General features: G+C 41.9%; 1 protein-coding gene across 2 annotated transcripts in view; it reads left to right on the top strand.

Annotated features, from left to right (window-relative positions):
- TOGARAM1 (TOG array regulator of axonemal microtubules 1) overlaps positions 1–19453 on the top strand; it is a 32721-nt gene extending 13268 nt beyond the window's left edge. The window contains exons 7-22 of one of the 2 annotated variants that reach the window (XM_090141962.1): positions 1694–1794; positions 4041–4187; positions 5178–5267; positions 5722–5888; positions 7181–7349; positions 7661–7795; positions 8515–8668; positions 9346–9451; positions 9846–10081; positions 13502–13660; positions 14353–14479; positions 14771–14889; positions 15664–15853; positions 17073–17292; positions 17876–17962; positions 18814–19453. In XM_090141962.1, the coding sequence (XP_089998088.1) occupies positions 1694–1794; positions 4041–4187; positions 5178–5267; positions 5722–5888; positions 7181–7349; positions 7661–7795; positions 8515–8668; positions 9346–9451; positions 9846–10081; positions 13502–13660; positions 14353–14479; positions 14771–14889; positions 15664–15853; positions 17073–17292; positions 17876–17962; positions 18814–19067 (2461 nt within the window). In that variant the 3' untranslated portion in view covers positions 19068–19453. The remainder of the gene's footprint in view (positions 1–1693; positions 1795–4040; positions 4188–5177; positions 5268–5721; positions 5889–7180; positions 7350–7660; positions 7796–8514; positions 8669–9345; positions 9452–9845; positions 10082–13501; positions 13661–14352; positions 14480–14770; positions 14890–15663; positions 15854–17072; positions 17293–17875; positions 17963–18813) is intronic. The other variant, XM_031602341.2, reaches the window with a different exon arrangement.
- The last annotated feature ends 41 nt before the right edge of the window (positions 19454–19494 follow it).

The raw sequence follows: 19494 nt of genomic DNA, 5'->3' as shown, positions 1-19494 counted from the left end.
CTATGCTTAATAACTTGATTTTTATCTGAGAATTATTTCCCAACCCAACACTGCTTTATTCCATCGCTGGTTAATTATTTTCTACTTTGTGTTGGTTTTTAATTGGAAAGAGTCCCTTGGTGCAGTCACAGCTGGTAAAGTATTGGCGGTGGCAGTAAATATTTTATTAAGATTTCAGCCTGTTGTAGAAGTGATGTGAACCATAGCAGAAACAAATGAGTGAGAGGAGAGTGGGTGAAGAGGATGGCTAAAGTTTGCTTGCCTGGATGTTGATGTGGGCATGGTTTTGGGGTTTGTTGGTTGTTGCTTTTTTTCTACAATGAAAGGAAAACAACATAGGTGAATCTTATTATTGCAAATCATGTGTTGTTTCCATTTAATAGACTGTTTTTAAGGAAATGTCTTTTGAGAAATTTTACAAATTCTGCAGTACAGAATCTCCTTTTCTGCCCTAGGAGCTCGTGATAAAGTCACTTCTAGCTCTGTTCTGAGGACACCTTTTACCTTAACAGAATAAGAAAGAAAAGAGGAGATATACAAAAAAAAAAAAGGTTATTGAGGTGGAAGGGGGCCGGGGATTCAGAAACAGTGAAGTCTCAGAACTCATCTATGTGTACCTACCCTCTCTATATGCATTACTGCTGGATCACAGTTTTTAAGATAATGTGTGATAACGCTAGAATACCTGAAATGTCAGGGCTGCAGGCTGCTGCATGTGATCTTCTTCCAAGTCAGGTTTTGGCCAGAACGCCTCTGACTGAGTGCACATTCTGGACAACATGCCATTTCCATTTCTGTGTGACACACAAATTAATGTTTTACAGCATTCAGAGTTCTGGAATGCTGAGCTGACAAAGAAATGACTTCTGGCAGGAAGGCTGAACTTGTAGACATGACAAACTATATCCCAAGGGCTTAGAAAGCCTTGGAATGTTCAGAGAACTTGCAGTTAGTTGAGATGCAAGCTTGCCTGCATTAGAAAAGGGCATTGTCTGACCCTAAAGTAAGGGCAGCTGGGCAACAAAACTGTAGGCTGCTTCTGTATATTTGCTTTTAGAAGTATCAGTTTGTTCACCAATAAGCCACCGTGAGCAGAGGGAGCACAATTCTCATATTGGTGATATCTCAGAAGGGTGCAAGTCTTTCATTTGTGTGCATTTTGGTACTTCAGTTTGGTACCTGTTGTACTTTGCTGTTAACAGAGCAGAGCACTGGGGTGAATCGTCTTTAGTATTCAAACAGGTTACTTTTATAGAGGGGTGTCAAGAATGTGCTGTAGATAACAGCATTTTCCTGATGATTATCTGTCTGCTAGAAACAGCTGAAAACAGCTCATTCCTGATAGCCACGGGGTGGTGGATTTGTTCCCTATCATTTGCCCTGCTTGCCAGGTTGGAACCAGCAGCATCAGTCCTCTAGGCCAAATGATTCCTTAGCTTTTGGAATTTATGCTCTTGGTGTAAAGCTGACCCTTAAGGGTTGTCTTTATGCTGTTCTTCATTTTATTTCTACTGAGTTCTTTTTGTTTTCCTACTCAGTGTGGGCACTTGTAGAAGTCTGGAAATATTTGCCTCCTAGGTTCACTGGGGAGCAGAATCTAGAATCTCTTGATGTCTTTGCTGAAAAATATTATTTAGTTAGGCTCTGACTAGCATAGAATTGTATTTCTAAAATGTCTTTTGTATTGTAACAGGTCAGACACCTTTCCACTGCTGGGAAGTAAAGCACAGCCTGCAAGCATCTCTTCAGCAAGGAGTAGAGATGCAAATGTGGCAGAACATAACTCAAGCCCAGGTATTTCACCATGCTTAGGAATGTATTCTCTGCTTCACCAACGTGACAGAATAGTCAATTGATTTCACTTTGCTTGTTCTTGCTCTTCAGTGAATTTGTGCTCCTTGAGCACTTAAGACAAGGTAATTGCTAGACAGTATGTGGTCAAGTTGAGGTTATGCCATGGAACTGCAGGCAAGGAGAGGCTTAAGGATTTCCTCCTTTCTGTGTCAGGATAAACTGTGTTAATGGATGTGCTGTCTGTGAGTACATACACTTCAAAATTCATAAGTGCATAGCTTGCAAATTCATTGGGTGCCAGCAGAGAAGAGTAGGAAGGGTCAAAAGGCTGCAGGCAGCTAATTTCCTGGTAGGAAATTGAAGTGAAGTGATGCTACTACATGTAACTGCAGATTTCTGTCATGGGCAGAAATCAATTGCTTATGATTATGTATACTGAATCAATTCTGGTTCAGTTACAAGATGTTTCCTTAGAGAAAAGAAGAGTGGGAGCCGTGCTCCTGAAGTCCTTTTGTGTTCTTTCTTCCCAGTGTCCCTCTGATGCAGCCCTCAGCAGCTGTACATTGTTCCACCAGGGTTACAGGGCATGGTGTGATTAAGATTGGGGGGCATCTTACAGGCTTGAATTTGCCAGGCCATCCCAAGAGATCAATCTCTGTCACAACCAATACTGATGGGCTTTTTTCAGTAACTGAGGTTAATGCTCCTCATTTTAGATAAAGCTGTTTTCCCCTTTTCTCAGGATAAATTAGAAAATAGTTTTGTCAAGCGACAGCTGAAGTCAGAAAGCAAATATTGCATACACACAGAGGTATGTACTGTGGTTAATGATTTTTGCATTCCTTGTATGAAAAGATCTTCTGTGAGAAGTTCACCTTTGGCACAGGATAACGAGCAGCACATTCATTTTGCTTACTGAGCTGTCTGCTCGGTAGGAATGCACAGTGCTGGACCTCCTGTGAGGGGCTGCCTCTGCTTTACTGATAAGGTCAACCTAATACCTGTGCAGCTGGCTGCTTGAAAATCTTTTAGTTCCCCTGCTGCTTGGCCTTGGCCCATCTCACAGGTCAGAGCTCAGACTGCTCCCAACTTCCACACTGGGAGAATTTCTAAAAATCAGTTTGGTATTTAACTTTTCTCACTGTATTGAAGCTTTTTTTTCCTCACACTGAACCTAAATTCCCCTTGTTGTAGCTTAATCCCATTACTTTTTCTATTGTACTTCAGAGAATTTGGATGTTTTCTTACTGCAAGCAGCCACTTCAAGGCTGGATGTGGCTCTGGGCAGCCTGGTCTGCTGGTTGGTGACCCTGCACATAGCAGGGATTGAAATTGGATGAGCATTGTGGGCCTTTCAACCCACACTGTTCTGTGATTCCATGCTTCTATGATACACTTTTCATATATCAGAAGGTTTTTTTTTCTCCCTTTCATCTTCTATACTCTAAAGTAGCTTCTGTTTTTTCTACCTTTCCTCCTGAGGTCCAACATTACAGCTGCTGTCCTCTAGGCTGTTTTCAGCAGATCTACAGATCTCTTTCTTGAAAATGCAGTACTTGTTATGCACTTAGAGTTGAAAGGAGCAAAAGGAGCAAAAAACAACACATACCTGTGCACATATCCCTCTATAATGTTTACCTTTTTTCTACTTATTTTCCACCCCAGTTTTGTATGGCTCATGTAATACATGTGGGTGATTGTGTGAAGAGTTGCTCCCTGGAAGCGTATCTCTCCGTTGGTTGCAGAGAATGTAGAAAGCTTAGATAGTTAGGGTTATATTGCTGTAAAACACACAAAATAAGATGTAAAGGCTGCAGCAGCTGATGCCCAAACCCATCTGCCTGCCAGCAACTGGTGCTACAGCTGCTGGATGGGATGCAGCATGATGGGATGCTCCTGGGCTGCAACCCACAGCCTCCTCTGCTCCAGGTTGAGCAGCTCCAGCTCTCTGGCAGTCTCTCAGTGGAGCTGGAAATGGAAAGATTTCTTATGTCTTTAATTAATTATGTTCATTCTGAACTTGGGTTTATCTGTAGATGAAAAATATTGCATGAGAAAGATGAAGAAAGCCTGAGTGCTTTGTCAGACTTTCATAAGCAAAAATTCTCCTACCATATGGCTAAAAACAGCCTGAGAGCCTCTGAAAATGTAATGCTCTGAGAATGTGTAGTACACCAGAAGTACACTCAGAGGCTTTGTCCATACTGGGCTGCTTCTTTCTGCATGGTTCACATTTGATGCTAAAGGGACTTCTGGTGTTAGCATAGTTGGCCAGCGCTTGTACTGCGGGGATGGGGGTGGAGCTCCTGAGGACAAGAAGCAAAAAGAAGTGCCACAGACTCAAATTAAGAGTCAAAACATGGAGGAACAAGGAAATCTGAAGCATTCCAAAGGTTTGTGATTTTGCTATCTTGCTATTCATGTAAGTTCTCCTTTACGGAGGCTTTCTAGAAAATGCATTTCAGGGTGTTTGGTGTAGATTTTATTCTTACTGTAATAGTTGGGCTTTTGGGGCATTAGTTAAAATTAGAGTGCCAGTTAAGTCAAAGAGACAATACACACCATGAGAAAAGACCAGAACATTATTTCTTTCAGTCTGAATACATAAAGAGCTTTGGAAGTTTCTGTTTCTAAAGTAACCTGTTGGTCGTTGGTAAAATCAAGGAACTCAAACCTTTATGTATTTCTAAACTCATCTTTTCCGCTTAGAAATCACAGATTATGCAAGCTAAATTGCAAAAGCAAATGGTGGTTAATTATCAAATGTGGCTAATGAATAAGCATATAAAATATCCCATCTCCTTCCATGGGGAATCTGAGGAAATGCAGGTTGCTGTGGGAAACTTTCAGTGCTGCATGGGAAAAATAGTTTTGCATTTTCAGCTTTGATCATGGAATCCTAGGATGGCCTGGGTTGCAAAGGCCCACAGTGCTCATCCAGTTCCAACCCCCTGCTGTGTGCAGGTCACCACCCAGCAGCCCAGGCTGCCCAGAGCCACATCCAGCCTGGATGATGCAGTGGTGCTGGATTAGTTAAGAACCTTAAGAACCATTTCTGCACTTACAGTCTGTCAGATAGGAACTGCTGCAATGGGGTTTCAGTGAAACCAGTTGATGTAAAACAATTTAACCTCCTGTTACACGTGTTGGTTGTCCTTCCTGTCTTTAGGCAGAGATCTTTTCTCATACATGCTTTCCATCATCTTAAGGATACTGATGTTCAGTGAAGCCTGTGAGTGTCAGTAACTTGAAAATAAGTCAATACATGGAAGTCATAAATTGGAATGTCAGTGTATGGTGATAACTGGGAAGAGTAGGAGATGTATAGAAGGGTGAGCAGCCTTCTAGGTGTGCAGTGGGTGATTTTATGTTCTCTTCTGCAGTGTTGGCGTGTAGCTCCCAGCAGCTGAGCAGCCCAGGTTCCATTTCACCCAGTCTGCTGTCTGAAGATGCGGTCGAAATCGTTGGTAAAGGTATTAAGAGAACTAACTTATCTCCCACGTCTTTTGTTTTTAAAATGGTAGAAAGTATACTTCTGTAAGGAGGCAGAAGGAGGAACAGATCCTTAAAACATTTTAGATTTTAAACAGTCTCCAGTTTGAATGAAAATAAAGAGAGCTGTACCTGAAAGTTCTGCAGTTACTGCTTGTGGAATTCCATTCTAACAAGAAAAGAATGGCAGCAGATTTATGAAGGTTGGTTTTTGCTTCTAGCCCAGCCTGCCCTCTGGTGTGGGCATCCCTCCTGCACGGTGGGATAAAGTAAGATTATTACCTCTGGCTGGAAATGGCCACTCATGGTTCAACAGCAACGCTTTTGTCTTCTGGAATTAATTTTGGTTTGCTTTGTGTTGTTTTTGTTTTTTTGCTGAGTTCTGCTGAATGAAATAACTACTTTGGTAAGGGTGTGACACAATATGCCTTTCAGGTGTGTTTGGAAGTCCTCCTCCTGCACAAACACAGAGCCAGGCTGTAACGTGTGTAGAGAATGGAGATGAGCAGTCTGTCCAGGAGCCCGAGCCGTCGCAGGGGTTCTGTGGGAGAAGCACCCAGCGTGGCAGCACTTCTCACTTCCATGTTGAAAATGAGAAAGAGGTAGAATTTCAGGACTATTTTATTGTCTCACTTCCTGTTTTTGCATGTGTGAGTACAGCAGGATACCCTATATTGTGGTAAGCAGGAGTTTGATTTAAATACATGAATTCATAGCTCAGGTAACTTGCAATAGAATACAAATCCTTTCACTTCTGTTGTTTGTGGAGTTCCATTGTAAGGTGAAGACTAAAGCTGGATTAACAAAGAGATGCTTTTGTGGCTGCATTGCTGCACTGACTGCTTATTTTGTTTATCTTGCTTATTTTTGATGATCAGGGCACGGTCGTTTTCTTCTGATGTTTGCAGGATGTTACATCAGACCTAAAAGAATTTTCTTATTATCCAGTGTTATTTCTCTAACAGTTGTTAGATAAAGATTGGTTTATATTTCTATGTAATGCAACTTCCTGCAGTGTCCATGAAGTTTAAATAAGACAGCAGCATGGTGTCAGTGTTGTTTGCTAGTAACATAGGAGATAAATTTGATCTTCTTGGCATGGTCCAGAGGGAGCTTGTGTCTGCATCTCAAACAGGCTATTACAAACAACACCAGTTACCAGAACTGATGGTACCAAATTAAGTGAACTACATGAAGTGTTTGTGTGATCCTCTGATGTTTTAGATTTAAAAAAAAAAAGAGGATATTTTTAAACACTATAGAGCTCCACTAATATTTGCTGGTAGTTCAACAACGGATCTTGACACCCATTTTCAAGGCTATGCTGGGGCTGGAGCAGGGCTCTGAACTGTGTATTTGCTGTCTTGGATGGATGATTAACAGTTACACCTTAAAGTCTGTTCTTTGTGTAAGTGATTGGGATGCAACAAGTGAGAAAAAATGGTTTCCTGCCTGACTCTGCAGGCTGATGGTGTGAGCACATCTGTGGCAGTGCAGTGTGAGGCATGGAGCTCTGCATGTGTGCAGCCCCAGGCTGAGCCCGGTGACTTTGTAATGGCAAATGGTGGTGTTGGAAGTTTCCCACCTCACCTGAGGGCTCTGGGAGGAGGGCTGCAGGATGGAGTGGAGATGGGAAGTTTTCGTGGGGAACTGTAAGCATCGTAAAGATCCAGGAGACAAGTGTCAGGCTGCACTGCTGAACACCACTGTTGTTAAAAGCCTGTGAGCTTCAGTGTGAGTTAGCCCAGACTGTACATTGGTGACTTAGATCTTTAGGAAACAACACTGGCTGACAGAGAGATGGCAGACTGCTCCTTAGAAACCTTACACTTGTTGGTTAGCTTTGTGCTTTGGATCAGATTTTGTATCACAACACATTCGTTCCTTTCTGTAGGTAAAAGTGACCATGTCAAAATCTGCCCAGGATAAGATGAGGCAGAAGAAAAAGGAAAGAAAAGAACAAAGTCACAAAGAATATCAGGAAGTGAAAGACCTTGAAGAAAAGGAAAAAAGTCCTTGGGAAAGACTGAACCTGAATGAACCCAAGAGCCCAACAGCCGACAGTGAGCAGTGGTTTTGTGTTAAATTGATAATATGCTATTAAATGCTGCTGAAGTTGAAATTAAAGTTCTGTGATAATTACTAAAAATGATGACTGTTTAGTGTGACAAAAGGTATCACTTGAATGAATTTTAAACAGCAGGTTATTCTTTAGTCATCTGCATTGTACTGTGAGTAGTGCGGAGTAAAGCCCTTATGGAAACATTTCAAATACTGTAGTTAAAAAAAAATCAAAAACAAATGAGGATTGGAAGCAAGTTTTTTTTTCTTTTGCTGAATTGCCACTGTTATAATTTTGACTTTTATTTTCTAGAGTTAAATCTCTATGGGGATATATTGGCACCATCAAGAAGTGTGTCACTGTCATTAGAAAATGTCGCCCCGAATACTTCACTAAGAAGAACATCCAGTTTGAAGAAGACAAAATGTTCAGCCTTGCTAGATTCTGGTAAGCTCTTGCATTAAATGACATATAAAGACTGTTAACATCTTTGGGTATGTGGAGTGGGACATTTCCAGAGTGCAGTTGGTTTAGTACGACTTGTTTGTACAGTGGATTGCCTGGCATCCTTTGGAAGATTGCTGTGTTGGGAGCGGTTGTGAAGGAGATTAGAATTCATCACTCTCCTTGGAAACTATCTGCATCTAAAATTTGGTAGGAAGATGTTTGCAATGTGAGAGGGTTTTTTTTTTATTCACTCAGCAACTTCAGTGATGCAAGGAATTAATGGCAAAAGGACTCTTGCAGCCTTCTCCCTCCCAGAAAAACATTTCTGGGAACATCTTGTCACTGAGATGCCTTCAAAATACACAGCAAAAACCTCTTCAGAACAGACTCCTGTTGGTGGCAGGAAAAGCTCTAGAGTTTCTCAAGTGACTCTGTAAGTTCTACTCTGTTGTCTTGCCACGCTGTGCATCAGCTTTTACATCTGGACAAATGACTACTGCATCTGTGTTTGGGACTTTTCGAAGTGATGGTTCTGTACAAAATAATTGATTCACATCTCCTGAATGACTGAGGGTGTGACTGGGAAAACTGCCTTTGCAAACCTGGTCCCTTTGTAGCAGCAATCTAAATGCAAAAAGCTTGAGGTGCATTTTCTTCCTGTGGATGAATTGTTTCCTTGTGGTTGTGCAGTGTGTTTGATGGGCCTCCTGGCTTTTCAGATGAAATTCCTCTTGGGCCTCGAGGGCGCTATAAAGACCGGACCCCATCAGTCACCCACAGCCCTGAAGTAATGGATCCATCAGAACTGGAGCCCTTTGCAAAACCAGAGGCAGCCCTGACAGAAGCCCTGGCACTCCTGGCTGACGATGACTGGTACGTGCAGACTTCTTATCTGCAGCCCAGTGCACTGTGCAAGGCTTTCGTTTTGATAATTTGCTTTTAAAAGTGCTGCAAGGTGATGAAAATATCAAATGCAAGAAATGATTACAAGTCATAGGTGAGAATATATATTTTTTTAATCCAAATCAAAATTAAACTGCTCTTAAGTCCTGGTGGAGCAGTGCTGTCCCTGCTCATTGCAGGGGAGCTGGACTGGGTGGCCTTTAAAGATCTCTTCCGACTTTAAGGATCCTATGAAATTAATGAATCTAACTTAAATGCTGTAAATGGAGGCCTAATATTTAAGCTTTCACAAATTTTTAGCATCCCTTCTTGTCGTTTTCTGTTAAATATAATGCTTCACCAATTCTCTAACTGGTAGACTGGAGCTACAGTGCTGTTCCTCTTTTTAATTTTAGAGGGAAAGTAATCCTCTAATTGCCACTGCTGCGAGCAGCGGGCAGAATTTAGAGATGAGTACATTGAAATAGCCCTACTGCCACATTAAAGGGAAGTCTCACCTCAAAAGCATTTTCCATGTTACACATCCTTGCTTTATTCTATGACATAACTTTGTTTGCTATTTGGTTCTTCATTGTTCTGCTTTCAGTTCTTTTGTGGGACATTTGCAAGTGTCTTGAATTTAAACATTCTCTGTTCTCTATGCACAGGGAGAAGAAAATTGAGGGTCTGAACTTCATTCGGTGTTTGTCTGCATACCACGCTGCTGTTCTGACTGGGAAGCTCCATGAAACAAGTTTGGCTGTGGCTCAAGAGGTTAAATTTTAGTAGCAGAATATTTCACTGACTGTGTGTATATAAATGTCTGTACTTTATAGTTGTGAGATGCACTGGAGTGAAATGCTACGTCCATCTATGATTAGCTTTCCTCTGTCTCACAAGGATGAGTTTGTAGTTCAGCAGAGCAGCTCATGCATCGGATACCAACAGCTTTATTTCATTTGCTAAAAGACTGTAAAGATTTACAGCATAACTTGATAACATTTTTGAGTGCATGTGTTTTAATTCTCACACGTTGTGAATCGAGTTAGAAATGTATTTCTCATTTGCTTTTGAAGTAACTTAAAAAGGGAAACGTGAAGCTTTTCTTATTTTTACATTTATTTTATAAACATTATTCATTGTTTGTTTGGGTTTTTCCTGTGTGCAGGTCAAGAATTTACGCTCAGGTGTTTCTCGAGCTGCTGTGGTCTGTTTAGGGGATTTGTTCACCTACCTGAGAAAGAGCATGGATCAAGAACTAGATAATACAGTAAAAGTCCTTTTGCACAAAGCTGGTGAATCCAACACATTTATAAGGGAAGAGGTAGACAAAGCACTGAAGGCTATGGTTAATAATGTGACTCCAGCACGTGCACTTTGTTCTCTTATAAATGGAGGGCAAAGGTAATTCTTACAAAGACTTTATAAAGAACTAACTTATGAATAGATTAAGTATATCATATATAATCACTAAAAAAGTATATCAAAATATAACAGGCAGAAAATGGAAAATACAATAAGTCAGCTGTGCAAAGCTTCTGCCCAGGGCAACGTTTGTTGGCATAAATGTAAAATGTAATTCCCCCATTTCTTTTTGTGCATTACTTAAAAACAGGGCTGCTGATTTGGGAGCTTGGCGTGTTTTCTGGTGGTTTTGCAAGATTTCAGTAATTTTATTCAACGTTAATATAATATTCTTAGGAAACTGCTGGTTTGCTTTGTCTAATGAAGCTCACATAGCATTCTCATGTGCCATTCATTCTGCAGTGAAATGCCTGTCTTTTTCAGTTCTTCAGTATTACTTGCTCTTCAGAAAAATGATCTACAGCTTACAGTTCTCTAGCTGCAATCATCTTGGCTGATTTCATGTTGTTCTCGATACGTTGCTGCTTAATAGTCTTTCACTGTCTGCATTTAATTCCTTTACAGTGGTGGCGGCCTTTATTTTCTTGACTTCCTCAGATATGACAAGCTTCCATTTCTGGTTCCATGGTTTGTGATTCTGATCTCTAGCTCACTCCAATCTGTAGCAGGAGTTACATTCTTGTCTTTCACCCTACCTGCTAAGTATGCTGCTCTGTTCTTTTATATCCTCATTTCCTGCAATACCAAGACTTAACCGAGCCATTAGGTGTTTTGGTATGTTAGCTTTATACCTGCTTGTATTTAATCTGCTGTGTACTGTCATCGCTTAGGTTACAAGAAATTCATACCTGTCCTTTCCATTAAATATTTCAGATGCTCCATTATAAATCAGTCCATAGATCTGTCGCATAGCTAGAACCATAACAGTTAGTTTTGATTCAGAATACTTTGTTTCTCATTTTGTTTCTGGGGAAGCTCGTTGCTTTGGAATGTACTGATTCTGTCTTCTGAAAGCCAAAGAGAACCATACTTCAATTATTTGAACTTCAAACTGAAAGGCAAATATCTGCCTTAGCATTAGATTATTTAAGAAATGTGCCTGCATTTGGGAGAATTTAAGAGCAGCTGGCAGTAATTGTGCATTGCTTGAAGTCAGAAGCCATGTAATATGGTGCAGTTATTACTCACTTAGGTACTCCATCCCTTTTTTAGATGTCCCTGGGCCAAGCTGTGCTGCTGATTGTAATTGGCTGAATCTGATCTCCCTGTCTTCAGCAGCAGATTCAAACTCACAGACTCATCCTCATGGGGTCTACAAAGATCCGACCCCTCAATTTGTGAACTCAGAGATACTTTCAGATATTTAAGGCATAAGAATTATCTGAACTGAGTCTGAATATAGCATCTGAAGTTGGGGATTAATTTCATCACAGCTAAGAAGCCATCAGTGCAAACTGAGTAAATCATGGAGTACAGCGTGCATTTCATGCATGGCACATCAGTGGGTGGCCTCAATAGCACTGTGAGCTTCACGTTCCCTAATCCTGGCTTCAGGAAACTCAGGCCACATTGGCACCAAAGCCTGTGGTATATCTGCAGCTATCGTGTCCATGGTCAGTAACAGTGAATGTGAACGATAACTGCCTTCCCATGTGGAAATGTGGAGGGAAGATGGGATGCATCTTCACTGCAAAATGGGAAAGTTGTGTCTGACACAGCTGCATGATCCCAGAAATGGTATCTTTTCTAAATCCATGTTATCCTTTTTTTCTACTCACCACATCACTATTCTGGTTAACAGGTATGATTTTTGTGTAGAATTCATAAGACCTTTGTAAAATTTGCCCATTTTCTGCTAAACCTGTTTCAAGCCTATTGTGATCACTTGTAGCACTGAGTAGGCCTATGTGCTGAGTCTTCATCACCTACAAAATTGGTTCTGGCTTTACCAGCAAGAGCAGTCAGAAACATTTTTGTTTGCTTTCATGAGATACTGCTCTAAAGACAGGGGATAACTGCTGCAAGCTCACCTCACTGAGCAGATTCTTGATTCACGATCATGCTTCCAGAACAAGGAATTTTAAAACCATGTTTCTTATCTGTCTGAATATTGTTTAATTGCAGGATTTGATATGCATAGGACACAATCTCCTACTGTTCTGCATGAGCAGCAGGCGCCTGCGGGGAATGGGGACTTGGTTTTCCTTAGTGGAGTCTTTAAGCCTCGTAGCTGTTGTTTTCCCAGCAGCACATACAGTAGGAGATGGGCTGTGTCTGTTTCCCTTCTCCCAAGCTCATGAGCACTGGGGCTGCTGTACAGACATAACAGCAGGTACTGAGCTCTGGTATTAAGCTGCATAGCCTGGGAGCAGCTCAGACCATAGCTATGCTAGCACAGAACTCAGCGTGCTGGCTGCCAAGTTACTTCATAGATCTCGTGGCCTGAGCTGCATTTGGAGTTGCAACGTGTTCAGTTTTAACAGAGCCTGTTAGCTGTCTTTGTGCCAATTAAAGGTGCTTTGTGCAACATAAGGATACCTTCAGCTCCAATGAGGCCGTTATATTTATGGTACAAAATCCTTCTGAAACAGGAGCAGTCATTCAGGAAGGACACCTGGCTGTGTCAGGCTGAGAAGCTGGGATAGCAAGTCCATTATTTTCCTTAGCTCCTTTGCTTAGACTGGTGTTCCTTTGGTACGACGAGCCATAGTGATGCCTCACTTACTGTGCAGTAAAACTGTCCTTAAAACCCAATGGTGAAAATAGAGTTGGAAAGCTCCAAATCTGCAGAACTGCACACTCTGAACATGTGGGATCAGCAGGTACTGCAGGATTTGTACACAGGATTAGTTTGGTGCACAAGTTTGGACATTAATTCCGGGTTTTCTCTGACTTTTACCAGCATAAGAATGTAATGTCCTCTGTCTTACAGAAAACAGGCTTCTGCAAGGCTCTTAGAAGTCAGTACTGCTTTATTTAATTTGAAATCGATATAAATGACATGGGATTTCTGTCTGAACATGGGGGTTTGTTTCACATGGAGTTGATGGCAGGAACGTGTAGTGGTGAGCTTTCCAAAATATTTCACTAACATAGGAAAATTTAGAAAATAAATTCTCAGAGAAAAGAATGACCATCTGTAATAATTTAAAAACTGCTCCGTGAGAGGATAAGGGGCTGCAATGGTCTTTAACAAAAAGGGCATCATCTTTCTTTTTCCCTTCATGTAGCTTGGGATTTTGTGTATTCACAAAATGCTTGCTGATACTTATCCCAGTGGGTTAGCCTTTTAAATAAAGCTACCAGGCTCTGTCTTTTCTGTAAAGCCAGAATAGGTATCTGCATACCAGCACTATGCTCGTTGTAGATTATGCTAAAGAATAAAAGAGTGTAGGGTGCATAAATTCTGTTAGTTAGCTTCTGTGATGAGCTCTTACTAAGCAGTCGTGTTCTCTTTAGCCATCTGCATACAGCGGTGAGAAGATGCACAGCCCAGCACATGGCAGATATTGTAGAACGTATGGGAGCGGAGTGGGCACTGTCTGGAACCAAAGGTGTCACTGATAGGACTTTCTCTGCGATTGCCAGGTTTGCACTGGATAGTTCACAGCAAACAAGGTTAGTAAAGTCAGTAATTAAGCAAAGCATACTAGAGGTGGCTGAAACACCCGCATAGCTCAGTGTATGGTCCTCCCCAGTGGTAAATGGCTGTTAAGATAACGTGTGATGGGAATTACCAGGATGTCTCCTGCAGCTGTGCCCACATGGCAGCAGGAAAGAGAGGGGATCAATGGATGAACTCTTCTGCTATGTGCCCTACACAGGCCATGCTGGGAATCTGAGCTCTAGGATCCATGTTATGCACTGGAACATGTTGCCCAAGGAGGCTGTGGATGCCCCATCCCTGCAGGCATTCAAGGCCAGGCTGGATGTGGCTCTGGGCAGCCTGGGCTGCTGGTTGGTGACCTGCACACAGCAGGGGGTTGGAACTGGATGAGCACTGTGGGCATTTGCTATCCAGGCCATTCTATGATCCATGCTGTGTGACTGGCAGAGGTGAACCACCCTGTCTAAATACAGCCAATAATTGAACGCTAAAATAGAAGACTGTTCTCAATCTTTAATTTGCTCAGTTGTTGATCAGGTAATGATTGTTGACCAGAGTTTCTTTGGGGAAAGATGAAAGGGTGTCTGGTTACACATATAGATAGATAGCAATCTTTTTGCACTTCTCTGTTTTGAAGTTAAATTTGTCTAAACTTACAGATCAGTGCTTGCAGATGTGTATGTCGTGTGTTTTTGCCCTGCAGGTACTATGGTCGAAAGATGCTTTTCTGCATGATGACTCATCCTGATTTTGATAAAACACTTGAAAAGTATGTGCCAGCCAAGGATTTGCCTTACATTAAGGAATTTGTTAACAATCTACATCAAAAGGTATGTAGAAAAGCTTGTTTAACAGGTGAAAAACACAAACTTTACTAGTGGTTTTTAGGTATAGACATCAGACATATAGAGAATGGGAGGAGTGTATTCAGATGAGGACAGGTAATCACATCAATACAGTGATTGTTACCTGACCTGTCCATGCCTTTAATCCTTGCAGATACACTGGGTCCACTGTACTTTGCTGCTGTGCTTTGCATGGCTGTTAGACTTGCCTCTAAAGAGTCTCCAGTGCTGCAGAATGTACCAACCAACTTAATGAGTAGCTCCATCTTTGTGCAGGGTTTGGGAGAGATGCCATTAGACACCCCCTCAGCAAAAGGAAGACGTTCTCATACCGGTAGTGTTGGACATTCGAGGTCATCGTCTACTTCCAGAGATGCTCTCAACAACACTGACAGGTAACAATCTTCCTGAGTATTCTATCCTGTTGGTAACTCATCTCTAGGAGAATCATCTCATGATGAGAAGTGAGCATTGAAAGGTTCACAACAGGGTTAAACATACAAGAAGAAAATGAGAAAACTGGGCATGTCCCGAGTTAGTTCTTTCAAACAGGATAGTTGCTAATATGAAAATGGCTTTCTGCATTTTGAAATTAATTTGTTTGTTGACTGCCTATGGAAATGCACAGTGTAAAAAAACAAAAAAAAAACACAAAAACCACTTGGAGTTCGTGGTAGGTCCATCATTTCAAGATGTTGCCATCCAAGCTCTGCACAAACACCATGCCTAGTAGTAGCTTCAGTAAAAATGGTCTGTTTGTGCCTTTGGACACGAAGTATTCAGTTAAATTCTGACTGGGGATTCTGAAGACTTTACACCATACTCTCTCCATTTTTTTTGTTTTCAGTTTTGGCTTCTAATAGGTCTTCTGTTGATGTGGAAAGGAGGAAAAAAAAAAAAAAAAAGCACAGGAGACTCAAACCAGGCCAGAACATCTGTATCTGAGAATATAGAGTTAATAGGCTCTGTGACTGCCTCTGGGTTTAGGGTGTCTTTCAGGAACAGGTTTCTTTCAGGCAGTATCTGCTATTCAGAATAATTAATTCCAGGCTTGATAAGATTTTTTTTTGCTTTTGCATTTGCCCTTACACAGGAAGGGAATGTCTAAGACTAAAGACTCATTTCAGCTTGCTGATGTATTTGCTGACTAAGTTCTTCCTTTTCCACAGAGAGGCTACAGAAGCACGTGAAGTCAATAGAAAACCAGTTCCTCGTAATTCCCTGGAAAGTGAAGAATATGTGAAGGACATTGTAGGTTTGTTGAATGCAAAAGACTTCCGCGATCGAATAAATGGAATTAAACAACTGTTATCAGATACAGAGAACAATCAAGACTTTGTTGTTGTGAACATTGTGAAGGTAAGCATATGACAGCTTTTGAATTAAAAGGCTTTTAAAATTCCATCACAGAATTTTCTGCTAAAAATCATGATTCTTTCTTTCGATAAGAATGTCTGATTAACAGGAAAGTACTGAGGGATGGGTAAGGTGTGCTTTAAGAGGAGAGGTGTAAGCTGCAAAGGTAGTAAAAGCAACAAACAGGAGGAAGAAGTTGGAAGTTTTCACCTAGACAGCAGTTACAGAAGTATTTCTGGGATACTGTGTTGTGCTGCTGAGAAAATATCAAAACAGGGACAGGTTACAGGCAGAGCAGGATGGATAAATCAAGGTATGAGACATTGTCACAGAGAGTTGCAAGTTTAGTTAGCTTTGTTAATCTTGGAGAAAGTGGGGGAGGGTGTTTACTGTGATATAACAGTTAGGGTAAGTATCCTTTCCAGGAGGAAAAGAGTTCCTCTGGGAGAGAAATACTGTGGTGATGTCCAACAGTTGTGAATTAATGAGAACAAAAACGAGATTGACTTCTAACAGTGCAGTGCCTTTGCTGCAGATCAATAAAATACTGCTGTGAAACTTCTTGGTATCTTAACTGTTGATGTTTAAATCCTTAAGATGAGATTCCTTTTGTAAAGAGGTGAAATTTAGAATGGTGGGCTTGATCTAGGAACTTGAAGATAGACACAGTGTGAACAAATTGTAAGAGTTCAGATTTTTTCTGTGAAGGATGCCTATTCCTAATGCCTCTGAAAGGCAAAAAGATCCCCTACATTTTAGCATGTTATTGCATGTCTTGTAGTAATGCTTAGGGGTTATGATAGCAGGGTTTATCAGTTATTAAGATAACCATGTCACTGTGTGCTATAGAATACAAGTCAAACACGTTTCAAAGATACTAGTGGATGTTCTTTTTGCCAAGTAGAGCTACATCTTGTTAAAAATAATTGCTTGCAATAATCTTAGTTGTATGAAAGCTACAGATGGTTGATATACTTCTAGTACATTGTAGAGCAAAGCCAGAAATTCAGATAAAGTTGGCTGGGTACCGTTGAGGCGTCCACAGTATAAAAATAAACAGTGAGTGTTGGTTTACTTGCCAAAAAAATAATCCCAAGTATTTGCATATCAGAGCCATCTTTTACTGTGGTGAACAATTGAAGTGTAACAAAAAAGCAGGAAACATAATATCCACCTCAAATATTTATTAATTCAGATGAATGCTGTTTGGATACATTTTCAGATCTTTGATGCTTTCAAGTCTCGCTTACATGACTCAAACAGCAAAGTCAATCAGGTTGCTTTGGAGACAATGCACAAGATGATTCCATTGCTGAAAGACAATTTATCACCAGTTATCAACATGTTAGTTCCTGCAATGGTAGATAACAACCTAAACTCCAAAAATCCAGGGATCTACGCAGCTGCAACAGATGTTATTCAGGCTCTGTGCCAACACTTAGGTAATCTATTTTCTCTTAATTTTAAAGAGTTTTAATTGCATTATGTTTTAAATGTAAGGAGTTGCTCTTTTCAATAATTTCCATTCAGTCATTACATTGTTTAATGCATCCTTGCTTTTATTCTCATGCATTTTAAAGCATGCAAGTCATTGTGCTATTTCCATACAGAAATACAGACAGCTAGACTTGTCCTAACTGTGTAGGTGGGTTTGTTATGTTTGCTTAGCAAGCCTGTCATCACCCAGCAGCATGTCAGAATACTGAAGCTCTTAAGCAGGTCAAAGAACTAGACTTGGGGATTTGTATATGGCACAACTGTTATCATTTCTAACTGTTTTGGCCTTGGAGCAAAAAGTTACTATTTTCATTAAAAGGAAGATGCTACATCTTACCAGACTCTTGGAGTTAGGGCTTGTTAAGATTATCCTTTTATGGTTATATTCCCTTAAATAAATTACCTTTATTCTTGGAGTTAATGCATCATAAGTAAGATTCTTAGCTACTGTTTTTTTAATATCATGTTTGATTCCAGAGTGTTTAATTTTGCTTACAATTCTTAATTTGTTTTGTTCTTTGAATTTAGACAGCTATTTGCTTCTGCAGCCATTCTGCACAAAAGTCCAATTTCTGAATGGAAAAGCAAAACAAGACATCACTGAAAAGCTTGCTGGTAAGGTGCTGCTTTGCTTTGCACGTTTGTTTGTTTGTGTACCATCCTAGCTATGCTAGGCTGAGGTGGTTGTGTATCTGCCACAGTGCACTGTGACCTTTAACAATATCTGTTGTCAAATTTTTCCCCCTTATAATGCACAGTGAAGCTAGTATTGACAAAAGAAAAGATGATTCTATTCTGTGTAATAATAGAATTGCTCAGGTTGGAAAGATCTTGAAAGTTCATCGAGTCCAACACAACCCAACCATCCTACTCTAATTCTAACAACCCTCTGCTAAATCACGGCCCTGAGCACCACATCCAAATGGATTTTAAACACACCCAGGGATGGTGACTCAACCACCTCCCTGTGCAGCCCATTGCAGTGCTGAACAGCCCTTTCTGTAAAGAAGTTCCTCCTGATACCCAACCTAAACCTCCCCTGGTGCAACTTGAGGCCATTTCCCCTCGTCCTGTCGCCAGTGAGAAGAGACCAACCCTCTGCTGCCATCACCTCTCAGATATTGGAAGAGAGCAATAAGGTCTCCCCTCAGCCTCCTTTTTCCCAGACTGAACAGCCCTGGTTCCTTCAGTGTCTCCTCATAGGCCATATTCTCCAAGCCCTTCACCTGAGAGAAGATGAAAAGGCTGTTTGTAGGGAAAGCTCCTAACTTTTATTGGACCGCTCACGCTGCTGTGAAAATGGACAAGCTTTTGTTCACGGCCTTCCTTTATTAGTTGCTGTGAAAAGATGCTCTGTACTGTACTGTATTCAGTACTTCTACACCTCTCTCAAGGCAGGGGCTCACTTCTGAGTTGTATGTTATAAGGGAGCCAATAATAATAAATAACTGCTCTCTTTGTTGCAGACCTGGTTGTGGAGCTGTACCCACGGAAGCCTCACGCTGTAGAGCAGAAGGTTTTAGTCGTCCTCTGGCACCTCCTGGGCACCATGACCAGCAGCGGCTCTGTGCCTGGAGCGGGAGGAAACATCCGCGCAGCCACAGCCAAACTGTCCAAAGCACTTTTTGCACAGATGGGGCCGAGCCTGCTCGCTCACGCTGCAGCTCAGCCACCGCACATCAAGAGGAGCTTGGAGGAGTTCCTGGAGATGGCCACCTAGCCAGCGGGCCGTGTGGGCTGAGGGGGGCAGATGGCAGCTGCCGGGCTGGCGTTCGCTTGGCACAGGAGCTGCTGCCGGGGTCACCGTGTGAGCACAGGCCGTGCTGCCGCCCTCAGCACTGGGACTGCGAGCACCGCACCTGGCGCAGGGCTGATGGCGCACCCAGAGCACAGGGCCGTTCTTTCCCCGCAGTATCAGCAGGCCGTGCCCAAGGCTGGGCGCCGTGCGGGACGGAGCGCAGCCCGGGGGCAACGCACGGAGCAGCGCGCCCGTTTGTGCGCGTAACGCGGCCGTGTCCGCCCTGCTCGGCCAGCCCGGGCCCAGCCGCCGGTGCTGCGTGCGTTTTACACGGGAACTGACGAGAATAAACGGATTTATTTCTGTAACGGCCGCCTCCTCGCCTCGGGGTCGTTGGGGGGGGAGGGGA

The sequence above is a fragment of the Phasianus colchicus genome, chromosome 5, assembly GCF_987193195.1.
Source record: "Phasianus colchicus chromosome 5, bPhaCol1.hap1.1, whole genome shotgun sequence".
NCBI classification, from domain to species: Eukaryota; Metazoa; Chordata; class Aves; order Galliformes; family Phasianidae; genus Phasianus; species Phasianus colchicus.
This window is presented reverse-complemented; position numbering and strand designations above follow the sequence as displayed.